Source organism: Thamnophis sirtalis, unplaced genomic scaffold (genome assembly GCF_051295495.1).
Source record: "Thamnophis sirtalis isolate CommonGarterSnake01/CBP01778 unplaced genomic scaffold, rThaSir2_p1.2 scaffold_9, whole genome shotgun sequence".
Lineage (NCBI taxonomy): Eukaryota > Metazoa > Chordata > Lepidosauria > Squamata > Natricidae > Thamnophis > Thamnophis sirtalis.
In genome coordinates, this window is record NW_028261389.1 from 44,188,104 (window position 1) to 44,207,579 (window position 19,476).

The 19,476-nt window shown below is 36.7% G+C and overlaps 1 protein-coding gene across 8 annotated transcripts in view; it reads left to right on the top strand.

Moving 5' to 3' along the window:
- The window catches only part of KCNC2 (potassium voltage-gated channel subfamily C member 2), a 64,359-nt gene extending 46,009 nt beyond the window's left edge, over nt 1-18,350 (top strand). For 2 of the 8 annotated variants that reach the window (XM_014073229.2, XM_087723430.1), the window contains exons 3-5: nt 9,239-10,157; nt 12,549-12,716; nt 15,319-18,350. In XM_014073229.2, coding sequence (XP_013928704.2) covers nt 9,239-10,157; nt 12,549-12,716; nt 15,319-15,452 — 1,221 coding nt within the window. In that variant the 3' untranslated portion in view covers nt 15,453-18,350. Of the gene's footprint in view, nt 1-9,238; nt 10,158-12,548; nt 12,717-13,805; nt 13,965-15,318 lie in introns of all 8 variants that reach the window. The other 6 variants (XR_001313933.2, XR_001313932.2, XM_014073230.2 and 3 more) reach the window with 6 other exon arrangements.
- The last annotated feature ends 1,126 nt before the right edge of the window (nt 18,351-19,476 follow it).

A 19,476-nucleotide genomic window follows, 5' to 3' on the forward strand; every position in this document is an offset into this window, starting at 1 on the left:
CATTAACATTCCATGTTAGTGAAAGTTTATCTCATAACACTTTAAGAGGAAAGTTTTCTTACCTTGCTATATGGCCAAGAGTTTGTTTGATTTTTTTAAAAGCCTCCCCCCCCCCAATAAGCTTAGAGATTTTTGAGCTTATTGAATTTATTTAGGAGTCCACCCTTAAATAAGCTTAGGGAAACTTCAAACTCAATTTATAACCCCATTATTCCACTTTTCTCAGAAGTACTTACCTCCATGAAAGGATCAGAAATCTGTAATGGAAGGGTTAGTTGTAGATATGACCTATCTATATGCTTTAGTAATCTGATCATAAATTAAAGCAGTGAGGGGATGATTCTCAAGAGGTAGAAGAAAATGTGGGAATCATCAGATTTTACTTAGAAAGAAGTTAGTGTGTTGCATGGATAGTGGTGTCATCTTTGATGATGTATGTTGAAATCAAAGCACCACCGTTATTATGGCTGTGAGGAAGGTGGTCAGAGCTGAACATGTTCAGAATCATAATGTATTGCTAAGATAAGACTTGTGTTTTTTGGTATCACTCAAAAATTAATGAATAAATGATGACACTATGCTTCTTACTCAAGCAAAAAGTACCAGAAATGCTAAATATTTGGGCCTTAACAACTAAGCCTATATAATTTCATTTCTCACCAACTTGTTTCATTGTTACTGGATCCTTCTTTAAGGTCACCTCTTTTTCTTCAAATGTGCTGAACAAAAACCTCACAGAATTACTAAACAACATGACTAATACTTACGCTGGCTAGGCATTGCGACTGTTATCTAGAAGACATTGGGGAAGGCTGCCATAAAATGAAATTATATAGGAAGGGAATGATGTACATTGCTGCCTTTGTTCATATTAGAGAAAAAGTTTCTAAATTTAAGAAGTTGTAAATAAACATCATTCTTGAAATATTGTACTATCTCAATGTACAGCTACCTATATCTGGAGTACAGATGCTAATGTTTCTAATGTTTGCATGGCTACAAAATTTCTAAGAAATAGCAGCACGTCTGGAAAACAATTTTTTGGAACTGTGAATATATCACATTTACTGATGTGTTATTATACTGCAAAATGATTGTATAATGAACAAAGTTGCTGAGGATAGGAACTTTGTAATGGGAACTTTACCAAGGTGAACAGTTTTTAGAGGAAAGTCTTGCATATAATACTGGTTGATTGATTATTGCTTGATTATTTGAAGAATGCAATTAGAAACATGAATAATAACCAAAGGAAAAACATGAGACTTCATAAGTGTACATCTATAAGGTTTGTATGAATCATTTGTACAGGTGCTTCAGAAACTGACTAAAATGCTCTACTGAACTTACTACTAGAAGTGTTGGGATTCCAAATCTTTTCAAATGGTTGATATGGGCTACCTCTATTTTCTGAGTATGTCTATGCATCCATAGAAGATAATTCTGCTGGGATTTCCTCACATTGGTAGTAAAAAGTCTCTTCTGCTTCAGAAAACAGGGACATGCCCTTCAAATACTTCCCTGAGCTTTTGAGACAATAAAAAGAGAGTTTGACAAAGTACTTTTGTTGTGTTTGTGTGCTTTGAAACATGAACACATGATTTGCAACAGTAACATTTAACACTTTCTTAGGCCAAATTGCATTTCTCACTTGAATGTTTCCTGTCATGTTTTTGCCTACCGTTATGTCACTTATGGAATTAATGACAAATATTCTTAATGTTCATAAGGAATGTTAGCAACTCAATTTGATATTATAAAGCAAAAGACAGATGGTAGTCAATAAATTTGGATTAGAAACTGAATTTCTAATAGATTGGATGAATTGAGAAAGGGATGTACTGTATTTTTCAGAATATAAGATGCACCAGAGTATAAGATGCACCAAGATTTTGAAGAGGAAAATTTTTTAAAAAGGTTTTTGCATTCTGCAGACCTCCCAAACCCTCTGCAGGCCTCATTTTTTGTGAAAAATGGCGCATGCAGAGAGTTTGACAGGCCTGCAAAGGGCTCCTGGGGGCTGGGTGGGGGCAAAAATGAGCAATAAAGGCCCATTTTTTACTAATACAGGCCCAAATTTTGCAAAAAAAAGGGGCATGCATAGTCTTTAGGAGGCTTGTAGAGTGCTCCTGGGGGCTGAGCGGGATGAGCAAAAAACAGGGCATTTTTCACTCTTTTTTGCCCTCCCCAGCCCCCAGGAGCACTTTGCAGGACTCCCAAAACCTCTGCACATCCATTTTTGTGAAAGGGGGCGGGGTTTGGGGAGGCCAAAAATGCTGAATTCAGTGTATAAGATGCAGCCAGATTTTCACTCTCTTTTTTGGGGAGAAAAAGGTGCATCTTGTACTCCGAAAAATATGGTATGTACTGTAGAACTATAGTTCTCCCCCCCCCAGCTAAATATGCCTCTCAATGTACTTCCCTCTCTCCTCCCACTCTTTATAATTGTGAAAAATTAGGGGGGGGGGTTATCTGAGAAGTTTACTCTGTTATTTTCTTGGTAAGATCTTAGCCCCCTTTTATTTGACTGTTGCCTTGGTAGTAGTTCTTCCTCCTTTCTCTCAAAGCCACTCTCTCCACCTTCTACAATATGTGGAAAACAACAGCCATTTTCTGTTAGCATTTTCTGTTGCTCTATTTAATAACATTGAGATCAACGAATTCAGAATACAATAATACTCTCTGTAGCTTTTGCCAACATAGCCAAATTTATTCCTATTCATTAGCAAATAAATTAACTAAGCTTATTTATTAAAAGAGAGCTCCTAGCCTTTATGTGTAATCCTGGCTAGATTTTCAAGTAGCGTCTGAACAAGAATGAGGTTACAGAACTCAATTTAATCTGTTATACTATGGATATTAATTTTTTCATATTAGACAAATTAGAATGAAGTGATCTGTTCATGAATTCTCTGCACATTATTTGTCTTTGAAACTGAATTTATAAATAATAAATATTTTAAAGGCTTACTATTCTTTAAGCTCTCTGACCTAATGCTCTTCAGTGGTATTGTCAAAAATTAATTCTGCCACTTCTGGACTGGACTAATCTTTCTAGGCTCCTTGGTTATCAGGTTATCTGCAAGGTAATTATGGTCCTACAAGAGTTGAAAGGCTTGATTATAGCAACTCATGCCCTTATCATCTTGAAGCTATATATAGGCAATGTGCTTAATATTAGCCTCAAAAATGAGTTAAACAAAATGGGCCAGATCCTTGCTGGCAATAAGAATTATTTCAAACATATAACACCAGTTTGGGGGTTCCTGTATTAGCTTTTGAATTTCAAAATGCTGGATTTAATCTTTCATGGTTTGGCTCTGAAATAGTTTCAAGACCATCACCTTCATATAGAATTGGCCCATCATGTACACTTATCTCGGAAAAAGGTGCCTAAGAATCCTTCCATATACACCCAAGAGATTGGGAGGCTTTGGAACAGCCTTGTCTGAGATTTGGTAATCATCTGACCTTGATATAATTTAGGAAAACTACAAGAGCAATGTTTCTGCAGTCATCTGCATTGTTATTTTCTTTACTCTACAAATAAATTAACTGATTTTTAACAATGGCTTGTGAAACATGTGGTTTGTTTTTTTATTTATTTATTTATTTATTTATTTATTTATTTATTTATTTATTTATTTATTTATTTATTTATTTATTTATTAGACACATTTATATGCCACCCAATCCCAAAGGACTCTGGGCGGCTTACAAAAATAAAAAGAGAAAAAAAACACATAATGAAACACATAACGAAAGAAACAGTTTAAAAACAGCAACACCTCATACACTAATTCTAATCAGGGCTGGACCTCAACAGTGAGGTCAACAGCCCCAGGCCTGCCGGAACAGCCAAGTTTTTACAGCTTTCCTGAAGGCCATGAGAGTGGGTATGGTCCGGATCTCTGGGGGTAGCTGGTTCCAGAGAGTTGGAGCAGCCACAGAGAAGGCTCTCCTCCGAGGGCCTGCCAGCCAACACTGTCTGGCTGACGGCATCTGAAGGAGGCCCAATTTGATGAGCTCCCTTCCCCTCTCGACTTGTGTGGCTGTTGGCTATTTTAACTGCTTGTCTTGTATTTTTGTGTTCCCTTTCCCCCCTTGAGTTGTTCGCCGCCCTGAGTCCCGCTGGGAATAGGGCGGCATATAAATAAAACAAATCTCAATCTCAATCTGTGGTGGGATCTTACTGACCACTGGGAGGTATGTGGCAGCAGGCGGTCTCGAAGGTACTCTGGCCCTAAGTCATGTAGGGCTTTAAAGGTGATAACCAACACCTTGAATTGTGTCCGGAGACCAATTGGTAGCCAGTGCAGCTCGCGGAGGATAGGTGTAATGTGGGTGTATCTTGGTGCACCCAATATCACTCGCATGGCCGCATTCTGAACTAACTGCAGTCTCTGAACACTTTTCAAGGGTAGCCCCATGTAGAGCGCGTTGCAATAATCCAGCCTCGAGGTGACAAGGGCGTGAGTGACCATTTGAAGTGCCTCCCGATCCAAATAGGGCCGCAATTGGTGCACCAGACAAAGTTGGGCAAAGGCCCCCCTGGTCACAGCTGATAGATGATGTTCCAGTTTCAGCTGCTAATCCAGGAGGACTCCCAAATTGCGAGCCCTCTTTGAGGGGCGTAAATTTTTACCCCCCAGGGTTAAGGATGGATTGTCCAAGCAGTCCTTCGGGGGCAGCATCCAAAACCACTCAGTCTTATCGGGATTGAGCACAAGTTTGTTCACCCCCATCCAGATCCTAACAGCCTCCAGGCATCGGCACATCACATCTGCCACTACACTGAGCTGGCACGGGGCAGACAGATACAATTGAGTATCGTCCGCATATTGGTGGTACTTTACCCCATGCTGTCGCATGATCTCACCCAGCGGCTTCATGTAGATGTTAAATAGGAGGGGGGACAAGACTAAACCCTGTGGCACACCACATTTGGGGGGCCTAGAGGTTGACCTTTACCCCCTGACCAACACCAACTGCGACCTGTCAGAGAGGTAAGAGGAGAACCACCGTAAAACGGTGCCTCTCACTCCCACCTCCCCTAGGTGTCGCAGAAGGATACCATGGTCGATGGTATCGAAGACCGCTGAGAGGTCAAGAAGCACCAGGATAGAGGAATATCCTCTATCCCTGGCCCGCCAGAAATCATCGGTCAGGGCGACCAAAGTGGTTTCCGTGCTGTACCCAGGCCTGAAATCGTACTGAAAGGAGTCTAGATAATCTGTTTCATTCAAGGTCCGTCGGAGTTGAAGTGCCACCACCTTCTCAACAACCTTCCCTAAAAAAGGAAGGTTGGAGACAGGACGATAGTTCTTCAAAATAGCTGGGTCCAGGGAAGGCTTCTTGAGGAGGGGTCTTACCACTGCTTCCTTTAATGGTTGCGGGAAAGACCCCCTCCTGCAAAGATGCGTTAGTAATCGTCTGGAGCCAGCCTTGTGTCACCTCTCTGCTGGTCGAAACCAGCCAGGAGGGGCACGGGTCCAGTGAACAGATGGAGGCACTCATTGCTCCCATGGCCTTGTCCACTTCCTCAGGGGTGACAAAATCAAACTCATCTCAGAAAATCCGATTAAGACTAGCCCTCGGCATCTCGGCTGGTACTGCCCAAGCAGAGTCCAGGTCTGTCTGAATCTGAGTGATTTTATCCGACAGAAACTGAACGAACTCCTCAGCTCTTCCCTGCAGGGTTTCCCCCGCCTCCTCACCTTTCAGGAGGGAGCGGGTCACCCTAAACAGGGCAGCTGGTGAGATTCTGAGGACGCAATAAGAGCGGAAAAATGCATACATTTTTCACTAGATAAGTCCTAACAAAGGCTCTTAATAGTGATCGATCAGATTCAGAGTTACTAGCCTTCCAATGTCACTCTAGGCGTCTCTTTTGGTGCTTCATCTCCCGGAGTTCGTCGGTAAACCAAGGTGCCCTCCTGGATCCACTGCCGCGGAGAGGCCTCAAAGGCGCAATCCGATCCAATGCTCCAGCCGCTGCAATGTTCCAGGCAGCGACCAAAGACTCGGACAAAGGAGTCAGGTATCTCTCCAAGCTCCCTTTGAAATCCCTCCAGGTCCATCAGGTGCCTGGGGCGGAACTACTTAATCGGCTCCACCTCCTGCAATGGGGGAGTAGCGTCCTGAAGTCAAGCCTCAGCAAGGAGTGATCTGACCATGACAAGGGCAAGGTCTCTATTCCCCTTAACTCGAGATCACGTCTCCACTGCCCCGAGAGAAATACAAGGTCAAGCGTGTGTCCCGCTCTATGAGTCGGACCCTGAACTACCTGGGTCAAGTCTATGGTTGTCATGGAAGCCATGAACTCCTGTGCCCCATCTGAGTGTTCACCAAGAGGCGGCAGATTAAAGTCCCCCAGTACTATTAGTCTGGGGAACTCCACCGCCAACCTGGCTACTGCCTCTAGCAGCACAGGCAGGGCTGTTGTGACGCAGCTGGGAGGCAGGTACGTCAACAGCAAGCCCAATTGAACCCCTAGGTCAAACTTCAAGAGGAGAGACTCACATCCCATAATCTCTGGGGCAGGGATCCTGCGAGGAACTAACGAGCTTCGGACGATAATTGCTACTCCTCCACCCCTTTCCTGGTGTTGTGGTTGGTGGAGCACCAGAAACCCAATGGTTGAAATCTATGATTGAAATCTATGATATTAGAAAGAAAATAGAAAAGGAGGTCATGAGAATAGAAGGCACTGTACTATTCAAAGTTTACTGACTAATAAAGAAAAATATATTTGTAGGAACATCAAAGCAGCTTATTGAAAATAAAGCTTTTTACTAATATTAAATTGCTATATAAAAGCTGATTCCCCCTCCCCCCGGAATATTATCTTAATGGTCTAGGGATATCTAAAATATATGTTACAGAAAATCATATCCACAGAAGAAACATTTTAATATGTAGATTTACTCAACACGGAATGTGAAAATTATTGAATAATTGCTGAAAAAGTAATGCAATTAGGTAAGGATTTTGGAACAGTACACAGACGGCACAGCATGGCAAAGTGAACTGAATGTTGAGCTCTCTGTTAGGTTGGGACTTGAAATGAATTAGGTTGATGATTGGCAAATTAATATAGTTTGAGAGAAGGATAATATGGCACATTTTCAATAATAATTCATTTTTTAAAATTTCTGTCAAATCTGCTAGAAGGTGTTCAACTATCTGCCTAAGGAGATTAAAAGAGCTATTGTTTTTTTTTCTTATGGTTATATTACACTTGTAATTTTTTTAAAAAAAAGAAAAACACACATGCTGCTGGATAGCATATTTATTCATTGTTTTTAAAGTAACCATTTTACTACAAAATTGGAAATTACAAATAATAAAGGAATTAAGAATGATAAATTAAGTCCAAGAGCAAAATATAAATCAAGCAATTCAAAAAGAGCTCTGAACCACAGACAAATTCTGTATATTCTAAAGAGCTTAAAATAGAGGAACTAGCTACTGTAAAGAAATATAGAGTTACATTATTTTCTATCTCTAGGCAAGATTTCCAATCTTGGGAAATGATAATATTCACTCTTTACTGAGGCATCTTATAGCTGTAAGATGATGGTAGAAGTGAAAAGGTTACTGTTTATAGTACTGTTAATCAATCTGAGAGAAGATGCCATTCACATTCACTCTGAAGTGAATTACAATAAAGACAACATCTCCAAGTTTAAGAAAATACTCACTGCCAACTTGAACACCCATAAGGCTAATGAAAGTCTAATATTTATGCAGAGTTTTCTAGACATAAGAGACTTTACAAACAATTTCCTAAATGTAGGTAAACAGTCAATATAAAAGGCATGATTATATTTTATTTTGTCAATAGGAACCAATGACCTTTTTTTGGCATGTCATAATGGATCATCTTAATAATAGTCTTATGTTTTTGGATATTGCATCCTACTATAGATTGACAAAAGGTATTTTAAGGAACTATAGAGCTACATAATGAATCAAAGGAGCCCCACTATACTGCAGAGAATTATCTGCTTAGCTAGCAATAATGATTGCAGAGGTTAAGCATTTAATTGCATTAAGTAATTAAGACTAGTGGAAGGCTCTAGTTTGAATTAATCCCCGCTCTACTTCCTCAACTAATTAAGAATAATAAGAATGGTGAATTTCCATTGTGGCCTTACTATCTATGATCAAGCAAAGTTGTATTTTGAGGGACTGGAGTTTGCAATAATAATTCCCCTTTTTGAAAAAAATAGTGTTTGGGTTGTTATTTAACTACCCTCTAGATAAATTTCTACAGTCCCAGTTTGTGTTTCTAGATCTATAAGTAGAAAACATGCTGGAAAAGGCAAACCACTTAACATCTGCAAAAAAGCCTTGTGACTACATTGTTGTGTCCATATAGTCACTAGACACTGAGCTCCATTCAAGATCACCTTTATTTTCTCTTTTACTCAAACCCTAAATAAATACTACATTTGGTTCCACATGTGAGGACATTTTTTCTCCTTGCGACTTTGTCCCACTGGTTTTTTTTTCAGCCAGAGGAAGAAAGTATATGATATTAGACCTTAACATTTATCCTAGCTCCATTATATAGAGTAAAATTGAAAGCCCTTCCAACAAAGCTTCCAAAGAAGAAGGATAATGTTGGGTCATTTTGGAAAGAATGAAGAGTCAGTCCTGTAAATATTCTATTTTGACATAAGCTTCAGTGAATTTAATAAAAGATATGACTGCGTAAATATTATTGCACTATGGCTTAAATATTAATTTGCTTAAGTACATTGTCAGAAGCAAGAATTTTCTTACTATTTGCAGATATGCATAATGTCAGCCAGAACATATGTTCTTTTCAATCAATGTTGTGTAAAATGCAGAAAGAAGTAGTATGGAAATCAAAAGCACAAGGTTAAAAAAAAAGGAAGGGAAGTGCATGTGTCTTGCACCACAGAATTCACAATAACTATTCCATAGTTTTCTATTCATTGTTTTTTATTCTTTAAACTTATCAGTTCTTCTTGAGAATGTTAGTAATGTCTTCTTTGGCAAGTAGATGCTACATAAATTAAGTGAAATTAAATTAATATCAACAATAACCCAATGACATACATCCTGTTCTATATTTTCATTTGTAATACTTAATTATTAATTAATATAAATTAAGGCAAAGGTTCTAATTGTAATATTGTTGGGGATTGTTTTTGGATTTTATTGTCTTTTTCTAATGTATTTTCCTTTCTTTTCCTTTTCTTTACAGTTCATTGCTTTTGCCTCTTTATTCTTCATCCTACTCTCGATTACCACCTTTTGCCTGGAAACCCATGAAGCGTTTAATACCATCAAAAATAAAACTGAACCTATCAAAGGTTCAGTTCTGCAGTATGAAATAGAGACAGATCCAGCTCTAACATATGTCGAAGGAGTCTGTGTGGTGTGGTTTACATTTGAGTTTTTAGTCCGTGTTGTTTTTTCACCCAACAAATGTGAATTCATAAAAAATCTCTTGAATATCATTGACTTTGTGGCAATTTTGCCTTTCTATCTAGAAGTGGGTCTGAGTGGGCTCTCCTCTAAAGCTGCTAAGGATGTGCTTGGTTTCCTCAGGGTGGTGAGGTTTGTAAGAATATTGCGAATCTTCAAGCTCACTCGACATTTTGTTGGCCTCAGGGTGCTTGGTCATACACTCCGTGCAAGCACCAATGAGTTTTTGCTGCTGATAATATTTTTGGCATTAGGAGTGTTGATATTTGCCACCATGATCTATTACGCTGAGCGAATAGGTGCCAAACCCAATGATCCATCAGCTAGTGAACATACAGAGTTCAAAAACATTCCCATTGGGTTTTGGTGGGCTGTGGTCACCATGACTACTCTTGGATATGGAGATATGTATCCAAAGACTTGGTCAGGCATGCTAGTGGGTGCTCTGTGTGCTTTAGCTGGAGTGCTGACCATAGCCATGCCTGTGCCTGTTATTGTCAACAATTTTGGAATGTACTATTCTCTGGCCATGGCGAAACAGAAGCTTCCAAGAAAGAGAAAGAAGCACATCCCACCTGCTCCTCAGGCAAGGTCCCCTACATTTTGCAAGACAGACTTGAATATGGCCTGCAATAGTACACAGGGAGAAGTCTGTCTTGGCAAAGACAACCGGCTGATGGAACATAATAAATCAGGTAGGACACAATTCCAGATGCATGTCTGGTATGTCTGGCAATATAAAGAATGAAAAAAAAACATTTAAACTTTCTTCAGCTGAAAGAGATAGATCATACACTTTCCCCTTCAATCATTATTTGTGTGCCAGTCCCATAAATGGCAAAGTTGCTAGATCTTGGATCTGTGAATTGCTTTCTATATAGTGTTTGCTAAATGTATTCTAAATGCTAAGTTGCTTTTTGTTCCATCGTTTTCTTTTCTAGTGGTGGCTTTCTCTGTTTTTGCTTAGTGCATTGTACAGATGTTTAGTTCATGTTTGTGCTATACAATTGTGCTTTCATTCTGTTGAATTTTTATCCTATGTAATGTTTTCCTTGTTTGCTGGTGTTACAAAATACTAGCAGCAATCTTTACATTACTTAAACATATGTTAGCTTAGGTTGTCCTATCCCAAATGAGTGGCTTTGAGGTCTTTGAACTTCATATAATGCAGCCACCATTGAAGCCAAAGCTTTCTGAGAGTCAAGGATTCATGGATCTTAAGAAAAGGGCTGTCTAATTTACATGCAATAGAACAATAATACAAAAATAATACAAGAATTACAATAATAGTATAATTTCATGACTTAAAACAGATAGTATAAGTATAATCTTTATTGTCATTGTATTTAAATACAATGAAATTGGTTGTAGATAGTAATTTATCTGATATTTAAAAGCAGAATAATTTTTTGTAATAGTTTGAAAATTCTATAAGACTAATGGCATATTTTGTCTAAGTTTCACTCTTTTTTTACAATTATGGCTGTTATCCTTGACCTAGGAAACAAATATAAATTAAATTTGCCATAAGTTAAGATCAGTAAGAAATGTATTTCATTTGGATTAGGAGCGAAACTTAAAAGTACCTTACCTTAAGTAGTCTTTTTTTAGATATAATTTTAATAAATCTGATACATAAACACACACACATACACATGCAGAGTTTAAAAATGCAGAAAAGAAGAAACAATGTTTATGTTCATGAGTTTCTTCTATCGCAGGGGTGTCAAACTCATGTCATCGTGTCATCATGTGACTTTTCCCCCTTCACTAAAATGTGGCTGGGCATGGCCAGTGAGTGATGTGTCTGGCCCACAAGCTGCGAGTTTGACGCCCCTATTCTATTGTATTCTAACATAGAGAGGGCACAGTTTGCAAGTGAGTCGAATAACGGGTGCTGATAAAGAGAGGTTAGGGGGAAATGAAACAGATTAAACTGTTCCTCAGTTTCCATTGCTATCAATAAAATAGCTCTATCATAAGAAATATTAATGTATTGCATAATAATATTATTTTCAGTGCAAAGAGGTTAATGAAAAGGCTTAAATATTAAAGAACCACAGTCTTCCCCAATCATGTATTCTTGAAATCTGATTCATACCTTATAATTTCCAAATAAAATGGCTTTATCTTGGGAGCACCATGATTGGAGAAGATAGCTTAGCCTTTTCTGTAAATATCATCTGCTCCAGAGTTGAGCTAAAATATGGTTTGGTCCTTGAATACAGATTTTTCTTTGAAAATGAGCCATCATAGAAAATAATCTAGACTAATGTGTTAGTAAGAGGATAGGGAAGCTTTAAGACTTTTATATAGAAGGGAGATGGTTAACAGATTGTTAACAGACAACCTAGAAAAACCAAATATTTCCTTTCAAGATGCAGAATTTGAGGCAGAGGGAACCTAGACATATCTGTTAAAACAGCAGATCTCTGTGAATTGCTAAGGACCACTAGCTGATTATCTACCATATAAACTGTGCAACATATTGTACCTATACAATTTGGGACTTACCTGCTAAATTTAGCCACTAGCCATATATTGCAGGTTGATTAATGCCTGCTTTTGCTGCCCTATGAATATTTTACAAAGTAATACATTTATCAACATCTTACAGATGATGGGCTCATGAGCTGCATTTAAATGTGTGGCTTACAATTGAAGAACATTAAGTTACTCATTAGTGTCTTTGTCTAACATTATGCTGAATGACAGATTGGCCTTAGACTGCAGGTGTTGCATATGTGTAACATATCTTGTGTAACATACTGTCTCACTGCTAGCTAATTAATTTCTTTGAGTAGTGGATGAAATGCTATAGTATACATTTGCTGTATTTTTTAAATACGGAAGACACTGAAGCAATATATAATACTGAAGACAGCATCCATGTAAATGGCCAGTTTGTTTGTTCCTTAGGAAATCATAGATTTTCAACTTTGTGAGCAAACTTTTTTTCATTTCATAACTTATTACTACTTAATCTTCTTTTCCACCTTCAATAGTAAGTGTATAAGGCAAGTTATTTGTGATGTCTCATTTATTCATTGGCTATATGATGTAAATGGGCATGGTGCTTTGACCAGTGTTATCAGGTGAAGACAGTACAGAAAGTGAGCAGCCATTGTCACCAATGGAAAGCCCCCCACCAATCAGACGCTCTAGTACCAGAGACAAAAACAGAAGAGGGGGAACATGTTTTCTACTGACAGCAGGTGATTACCCATGTGCTACTGATGGAGGGATCAGAAAAGGTATGGATTCTTTCCTTAGACTATAAATTTTATCACTATTCTTCTGAACAAATAATCCTGGAATAAAGCAGATGTCAATAAATTCTATAGGAAATACTATAGTCAGCATTTTTCTTTCATATTTTCTTTGTTGTCCCTTTGTTGTTTCGTATTAGAAATGTCTTTGGCTCATTAATTCATGGAAAAATATGTTATTGTTTCATTCATGATTTCATTTGTCTACCTGAAAGAATATAGATGTAATTTAGACCATTTTCATTAAATCGCTTTCTAAATAATTAGAAATTGCTGTGGGATAATTTAAATGTAAATTAGTTACTATTGTAATTTAGTTTATGCTGTACAACAGGTGTGTCAAATTCACGTTCTCATGGCAGTGTCATGTGATGTATTGGGACTCCCTTCCCCTTTGCTAAACCAGGCATGGGCATGGCCAGTGTGTGACACATCCAGCCCGTGGGCCGGGAGTTTGACAGTCATGCCGTAGAAGGATGATTTAATTAACTCTGAGGTAGATAAAACAAAGTTCTGAAAAAGAACAAAAATTTTAAGGTACTATTTTTTACAAAGTGTTTGAATTGAAAGAAGGAACATGGTTACCCAAAGTCACTAAGTTAAGGATAGTTCCACTATGTTGAATAGAAAATTGCTTCAGCTACACCGGTATTATTATGTTTTCCCCTGCAGCAAACTAATGAAAGTTCGATGGCATGCCTAGGTCACATGCATCTTTGAATCACAATCCAATCTTTAAATCCCTCCTCCCCCAAAAGGTTATTTATTGCTTTATTTGTTTAAAAAAATTAAATACACTACTTTGCATTAGGAGCTGGAAGCAGTATTTGAAAATCCATATCCACTTTTGTTCACAGTTTTCCATAACATATGGCATTTTAATATACACTTTCTATTGCTGTACTTAGTTGTTAATGTAAATTCCCCAATAAATCATTTTTAAAGCAAATTTCCATGATGCTATTCTTTATTTCATAAATTTCCCAAGTACTTTTTAAAATGTACATATCCTTCATATTTATGTAACTACCCCTTTTTGTATGCAACATTCAGAAACGTAACACTCTTTTTCAGATGCATCTTTCACAAACAAATGGAATTTTTATGCGGATTTTTGACCAGAGAAAGATGGACACTAGTGGACTCAGTTCAGTGCTACTGTCTTTATTGCAACAGAGTCCGAACTGGGGAATCTTGCAAATCTGTTCCCACAGATTTCTTTTACATCCCTAGGTATGTCATCCATATTTTATGTGTTTGTGTGGGAAACCCTGGTGTATTTGCAGCAATTATGGGTGCTATCTTAAAGAAATGTTGCTTCTGAGATCAAATAGCATTTGTACTTATATTCATCTCATTCTCTACAGATCCTATTGACTAGTAATCCACCTAGTTAATTTATAGAACAGGACCAGGAGGTTTTGGATCATGTCCAACCTCTGCTGTGGAAAGTCACATTCATTCTCTCTCAACCCAACCCAACCCAACCTACCTTAGAGGATTATGGTTATGAGGAGAAATTTCAGAAAGGTGTACTGTATATTTTGCTTTGATACCCCAGAGAAAAGGAGTGATATAAATTTAACAAAAAATAAGGAATATATAATTGTTTACCTAACAGTGAGATTAGTTTGTAGCTAAAGAGACTATTAGTTCACGTCTTATAAAAATTCATAAGAATTATCATATTTATTTTGTGTGTAATTCAGTTACAATATATTTGCTTCACAATGGATTCTTTATAAAATAAATGGAACTTGCTCCTATGTAACCTCTAGTTTAGATAATACAACAGGATCCTATTATGAGTGAAGGAGGGACGAGCACCCAGCCTAATGCTCACTTCTAACATGTTTTTATGATCCATCAAGAGTTTCTATAACTCTAGATGTAATGATTACATAACATCTAAATACTGTTTATTTTAGTATCTTAAGTGCACATTCACTCTTTATTTTTTAAATAGCTATTAGAAAATTTTAATACTATGATTTTACTGAATAATTAAACACAAAAATATACACATATTTTAATGGATTTCAAATCTTGTAAATACTTCAAATATATCAAATTTTAAATAGTATTAGATGTAGAATGTTGGATGCCTGATAGGAACACTTTTGCAAATGGAACTTTTTAACAAAATAAATGTAACCTCTGGGGTTACAAATAAAAAAAAAAGGCTTCATGAATTTAGGTATAGAATGTTCTAGGTTACAGAACTAGTCCGGTGCCACTATACTTATCAATAAAATTCCCCTGGTGCATTCTGATTGCCGGATGGGGAAAACTGTTCTATAATTATGATACTGACTTATATTATGAGACAGCCAGTTACAGTATTTCTTTTAATTATCATTGACAGAACCAATAGGCATATCAAGTATATGCCGGTGGTCTTTGCCCTTAAAATGTACACAAAAATATAAGCTTTATTGATAAATGGCATCTTATCTTTTTCTCTATTATTTAAGAAAACATTAGGACTTTTTATAGGCACTCATTGAAAACATAATATTACATTGCATTGTGTTGTTTGTCTATTTTCTGACTGAACTCAACTAATGTCTGCATTTTCTCATGAAAGGCTATGAAAAATCCAGAAGTTTAAACAACATATCTGGCATGGCAGGCAATGCCTTGAGACTGTCTCCAGTAATCTCACCTTACAGCTCACCTTGTCTAAGACGCTCTCGATCTCCCATCCCATCTATCTTGTAAACCAGAGGCTATATGTTGATTACATTTCTGCAATTTAAATGCTGCTTATTAACTAACAGAATAGCTATAGCATTAACCAAGTTCTATTGACAGAAGTATAAATCTGTGTTATACTTGCTAGTGTCCAGCAGTATCACCTGGATAGCTGAAGATCCTAATTTGCTTGTAAGATCCTCTAAATTACAGTAGGTTTGTTTCCTCTTCACTGCTATTGTCCTACTGTATATTACCACAGCAATAAAAAAAACCTGAACCGTATAAATAAATGATCATATTTTCAGGGAGATAATATTTAAATAAATGTGCTTCCATTAATAATTATTCATTGGATTTTCATTTCTTGTGATTCCAACCTGTTCTGAATATGTCTGAGATCTGGTCATAATTGGATAGGATGTGACTTCAGTCTAACCATGTTCATTGACCATTCTGTTTCCATTCCTGAAATCCATCTTGCAGATTAGTTGGAATCATAGATGACCTAGGACTGTGTAGATTTGTTGTTGTTTTAATTGTACCATCTTTTTGAAATCAGAGTGATGTTCAATGGGTCTGCATGTGGGATTGGCTAGTTTGTGTTTATTTTGATTCTCTTTGATTTATTTTAAGATTATTCTTTTCAAAAATGTTATTTCTTGATTGATTTATTTTAGTACTGGGTTAATATAGCAGAGTTCTGAATATTTCCGGTTGTTTGTACACAGATAACTGCAAAGAGGTTGTCATTACTGGGTACACGCAAGCAGAGGCCAGATCTCTTTCTTAATGGCTTGGGGAAGGCACAAAACATGAAAGAAAGGTAAACACAGTCCAGGCTTGCAATATTAAGTTAGCAAGTGCTGCTTGATAGTGCAGTCATTTCTCTTCTCCAGGATTCTTCAACATTTTCAGATGCAGAGCACCACATAATATATATATATATTATCATAGCTGTAAGAGGATAATAGTTTCAAAATGGGGTTTTGACCATCTAAACCTCTAACTCTAAGGCTTTCACAATTTATTTGTCAACATTTTTTAATTTTATTTTCTTTAAATGCTGTGTCTTGTGTGTCGTGTTACTGTTTCATCTGTCTTCATGTTCCACAGTTGCCTTCTTCAAAGCTGCTCTTTTCATGTGTAAGTTTAGCTGCTAAAAGCATTTGCTTCCTTCCCCCACTTTTTGATACATGTATCTATGCATATGCCAAATATAGTTTAATAAATGGCCACTTCCTTAACATTTTTCAAAAGGTGGGATTTAGCAATGGTTTTGTCATTTCATTAGGATTGCTGCTTCAATCCCACACTTTTACAATCTGCATTCATTTTTATGTTCAAATTTTATTCTCTATAATTGCTTTTTCTTTATATTAAAAACAAGGTAACATGGTTTAAGCAACTTCATGAACTTAGTTGCAGATATGAAGTTTTGGGCTGGTGAGGAAAAACACCCAACAATGTGAATGACTTAGACATTAAAGTTTTTTTAAAGTATTATAAGGAACTGTTCAGATTGTTGAAAATTCCCAGATTTTTGTACGTTTAGGATTGCTAGGAAAAACCGGTGTATTTAAATATGTAACATTCTTTCCATATAATGCATGTTATATAAAAATGTACAAGGTTGTATTTGAGTACTTGTATTTCTTATACATGGAGATGTACATTTTGTTTTGGTAATAGCACTTGCAGATATAGCTGTACAGTACATATGTTTAATATGAAAATAGATTCATCAAGAAATTAATATCTGATGCTGCTATTATTGGCTACAGTGTTATACAGAATTTATCATGGATTTTTGACTGCTGAAAAAGGGACAATGGAATTTAGCCATACCAAGGACTGTACTGGAAAGAGTTTGCTCCTCCTGAATGGGCCCTGATCATCACCTAACGCCTTGAAGAGATTCTTCTAATTTTCTATGGAAGTCGAGCTTGTTATGAGGATTAAGGACCAATTTTAACAGCTGCTGCCAGCAGATGCAGTTATTAGTCACTATTGATGAGTCAACTGTAAATAAGATGCGTGTGCATGGAATATCAGCTTTAGACGTCTCCACCAAGGGATGCTGCATCTCTGAAACCCCATGAAAAAAGACCAGCACAACTCTTTGTGTATTCTTCTTGGTCATTACAACAGGCCACACTGTGGATCATAAAAGGCACACAATTTAACAATAGTGATGTTAGCACATACGTTTCCTCATAGCAACTGTATTTTTGCAAAGTTTGCAACTTAAGAACATTAATGTCATAGGATTTTGCAAGAAGTCTTTGCACTCTCAGTTTGCCGTATCTATATTTTTATGAATCCTAGTGAATGTGCCAAAAGATTATTTAGTTTTGATCTGGATCAGAGATGTGTGAATGTAGGTGAAAGTAGTAAGCTGAAGAAAAAAAAATCATAGCCTTGTATAGATGCTTTTTGTTATTGTTTTGATTTACTTCATTGTTACCTCATAGGTATTGAAAGAAATAAAATATGGGCAGTTAAATATATTATAGTTTTTTTATTGAAATGATCACAAAATAATATTAGTATATATAAAGTAGAAAATATAAAATAGATCTTAAAATGTATATTTTGCATAACAGAGAGATTCTTTACTTTTTTGTGATTTTTGTGATAAAATTGTTCTAGTCTATTCAACGTCTATGATGCTTTGTTGCCAGGTATTGTGCGATAACTTATGTTCTCTCCCTACTGTTTAACAAGACCTTCTCCAGAAACTGTTTGTCACCCTTGAATGTAAGAATGTTTCCCACATATGAAACTCTGTATTGTGGACCTTTTTGTGAAGCTGTCAAAAGGTGCATGCAGAAGCCTGGTAGAAGCCAGTGGCCATGTAACTAACCAAAATGGAGAATAAAATGCAAAAGATCTTGGGGAGGACGTTGAAACACAACTCACAAAGTTGTTCCTATTTTCTTTTTTCTGCTGTTTCCTTTTTCTTGTCCCTTCTTTCATTTAAGCAGTATTTGGCCATTCTGATTATAGTGAGTATCTTTTATACAGATTATTTCAGGATGAAATAAGTATCCCATAAAACAGGACAAATGCATGAATGAAGAGAGAGTGCTGTCATGCATCTCTTTTTTAATTACAACCAGTCTGTTACCTCTGAAACAAATTGTTTCCTGCGTCTAAATTATGTTTGAATTCTGTAATCCTATACATATATCAAATACATAGCAACTAGTTTCAGTAATACTTCGTAAGACTGTGGTATTATAATTCTCATAAAATATTTTCATATTCAATACTTAACTATGCAACAACTATCAAAGGGAAAGAAGTTTAGCTTTTCAAGAAATTGTTTACATCCATATATATTTCCTTTTATGTAAGAGGAAGTGTACAGGAATATTACTATCCTTTTGTTGGTAACTACACACGAAGGAGGAATATAATAACTGTGGCTAACAATGGACATATGATAAGCACTTCCTCTTGTAATACATGCAGACTAAAGCAATGAAGTTTGGAGAGTCCAAACAGCCAAGATCACAGCAGCACAACTAAATTAGCACTCGTTTTGTATATGTGTTTATGTCAAAGATATTTTCAATGGGGAAAGACTTCAAGTGTGCTGCTGTGACACTCACCTTATCTGCTTTGACATATCTCTTGGAAGCCTCTGGCTGACAACCTATATGTCTGCTGTTCAAACATAATATAAAAAGTGACCTGTTAAATTTATTTAGCATTATATCACATTATATATCATTTTTTGTATCTATTTTTTGAAAGTTTAAAAAGTCTCAGGGAAGCAGAATATCAGAAAAGTGCATAGACACTATTTAAATGAAATTTTTGGAATTTCCCGACCAAGGATTGCTCATTCAGATCTTATGTGTGTTGAATAGGAGAAGGGTTTTTTTGCAGATGTATAAGGCTCAAACCCAAAGATGACACAGTAAAATCCAATTGAGTCCAATTGTTTATTTGCTTACACTTAATGGACAGAATCTTGCCAAACTAAAGTTATAACTTTCTAACATACAAGATATATCTTGAGAAATTCCAGATGTGTCTTTCC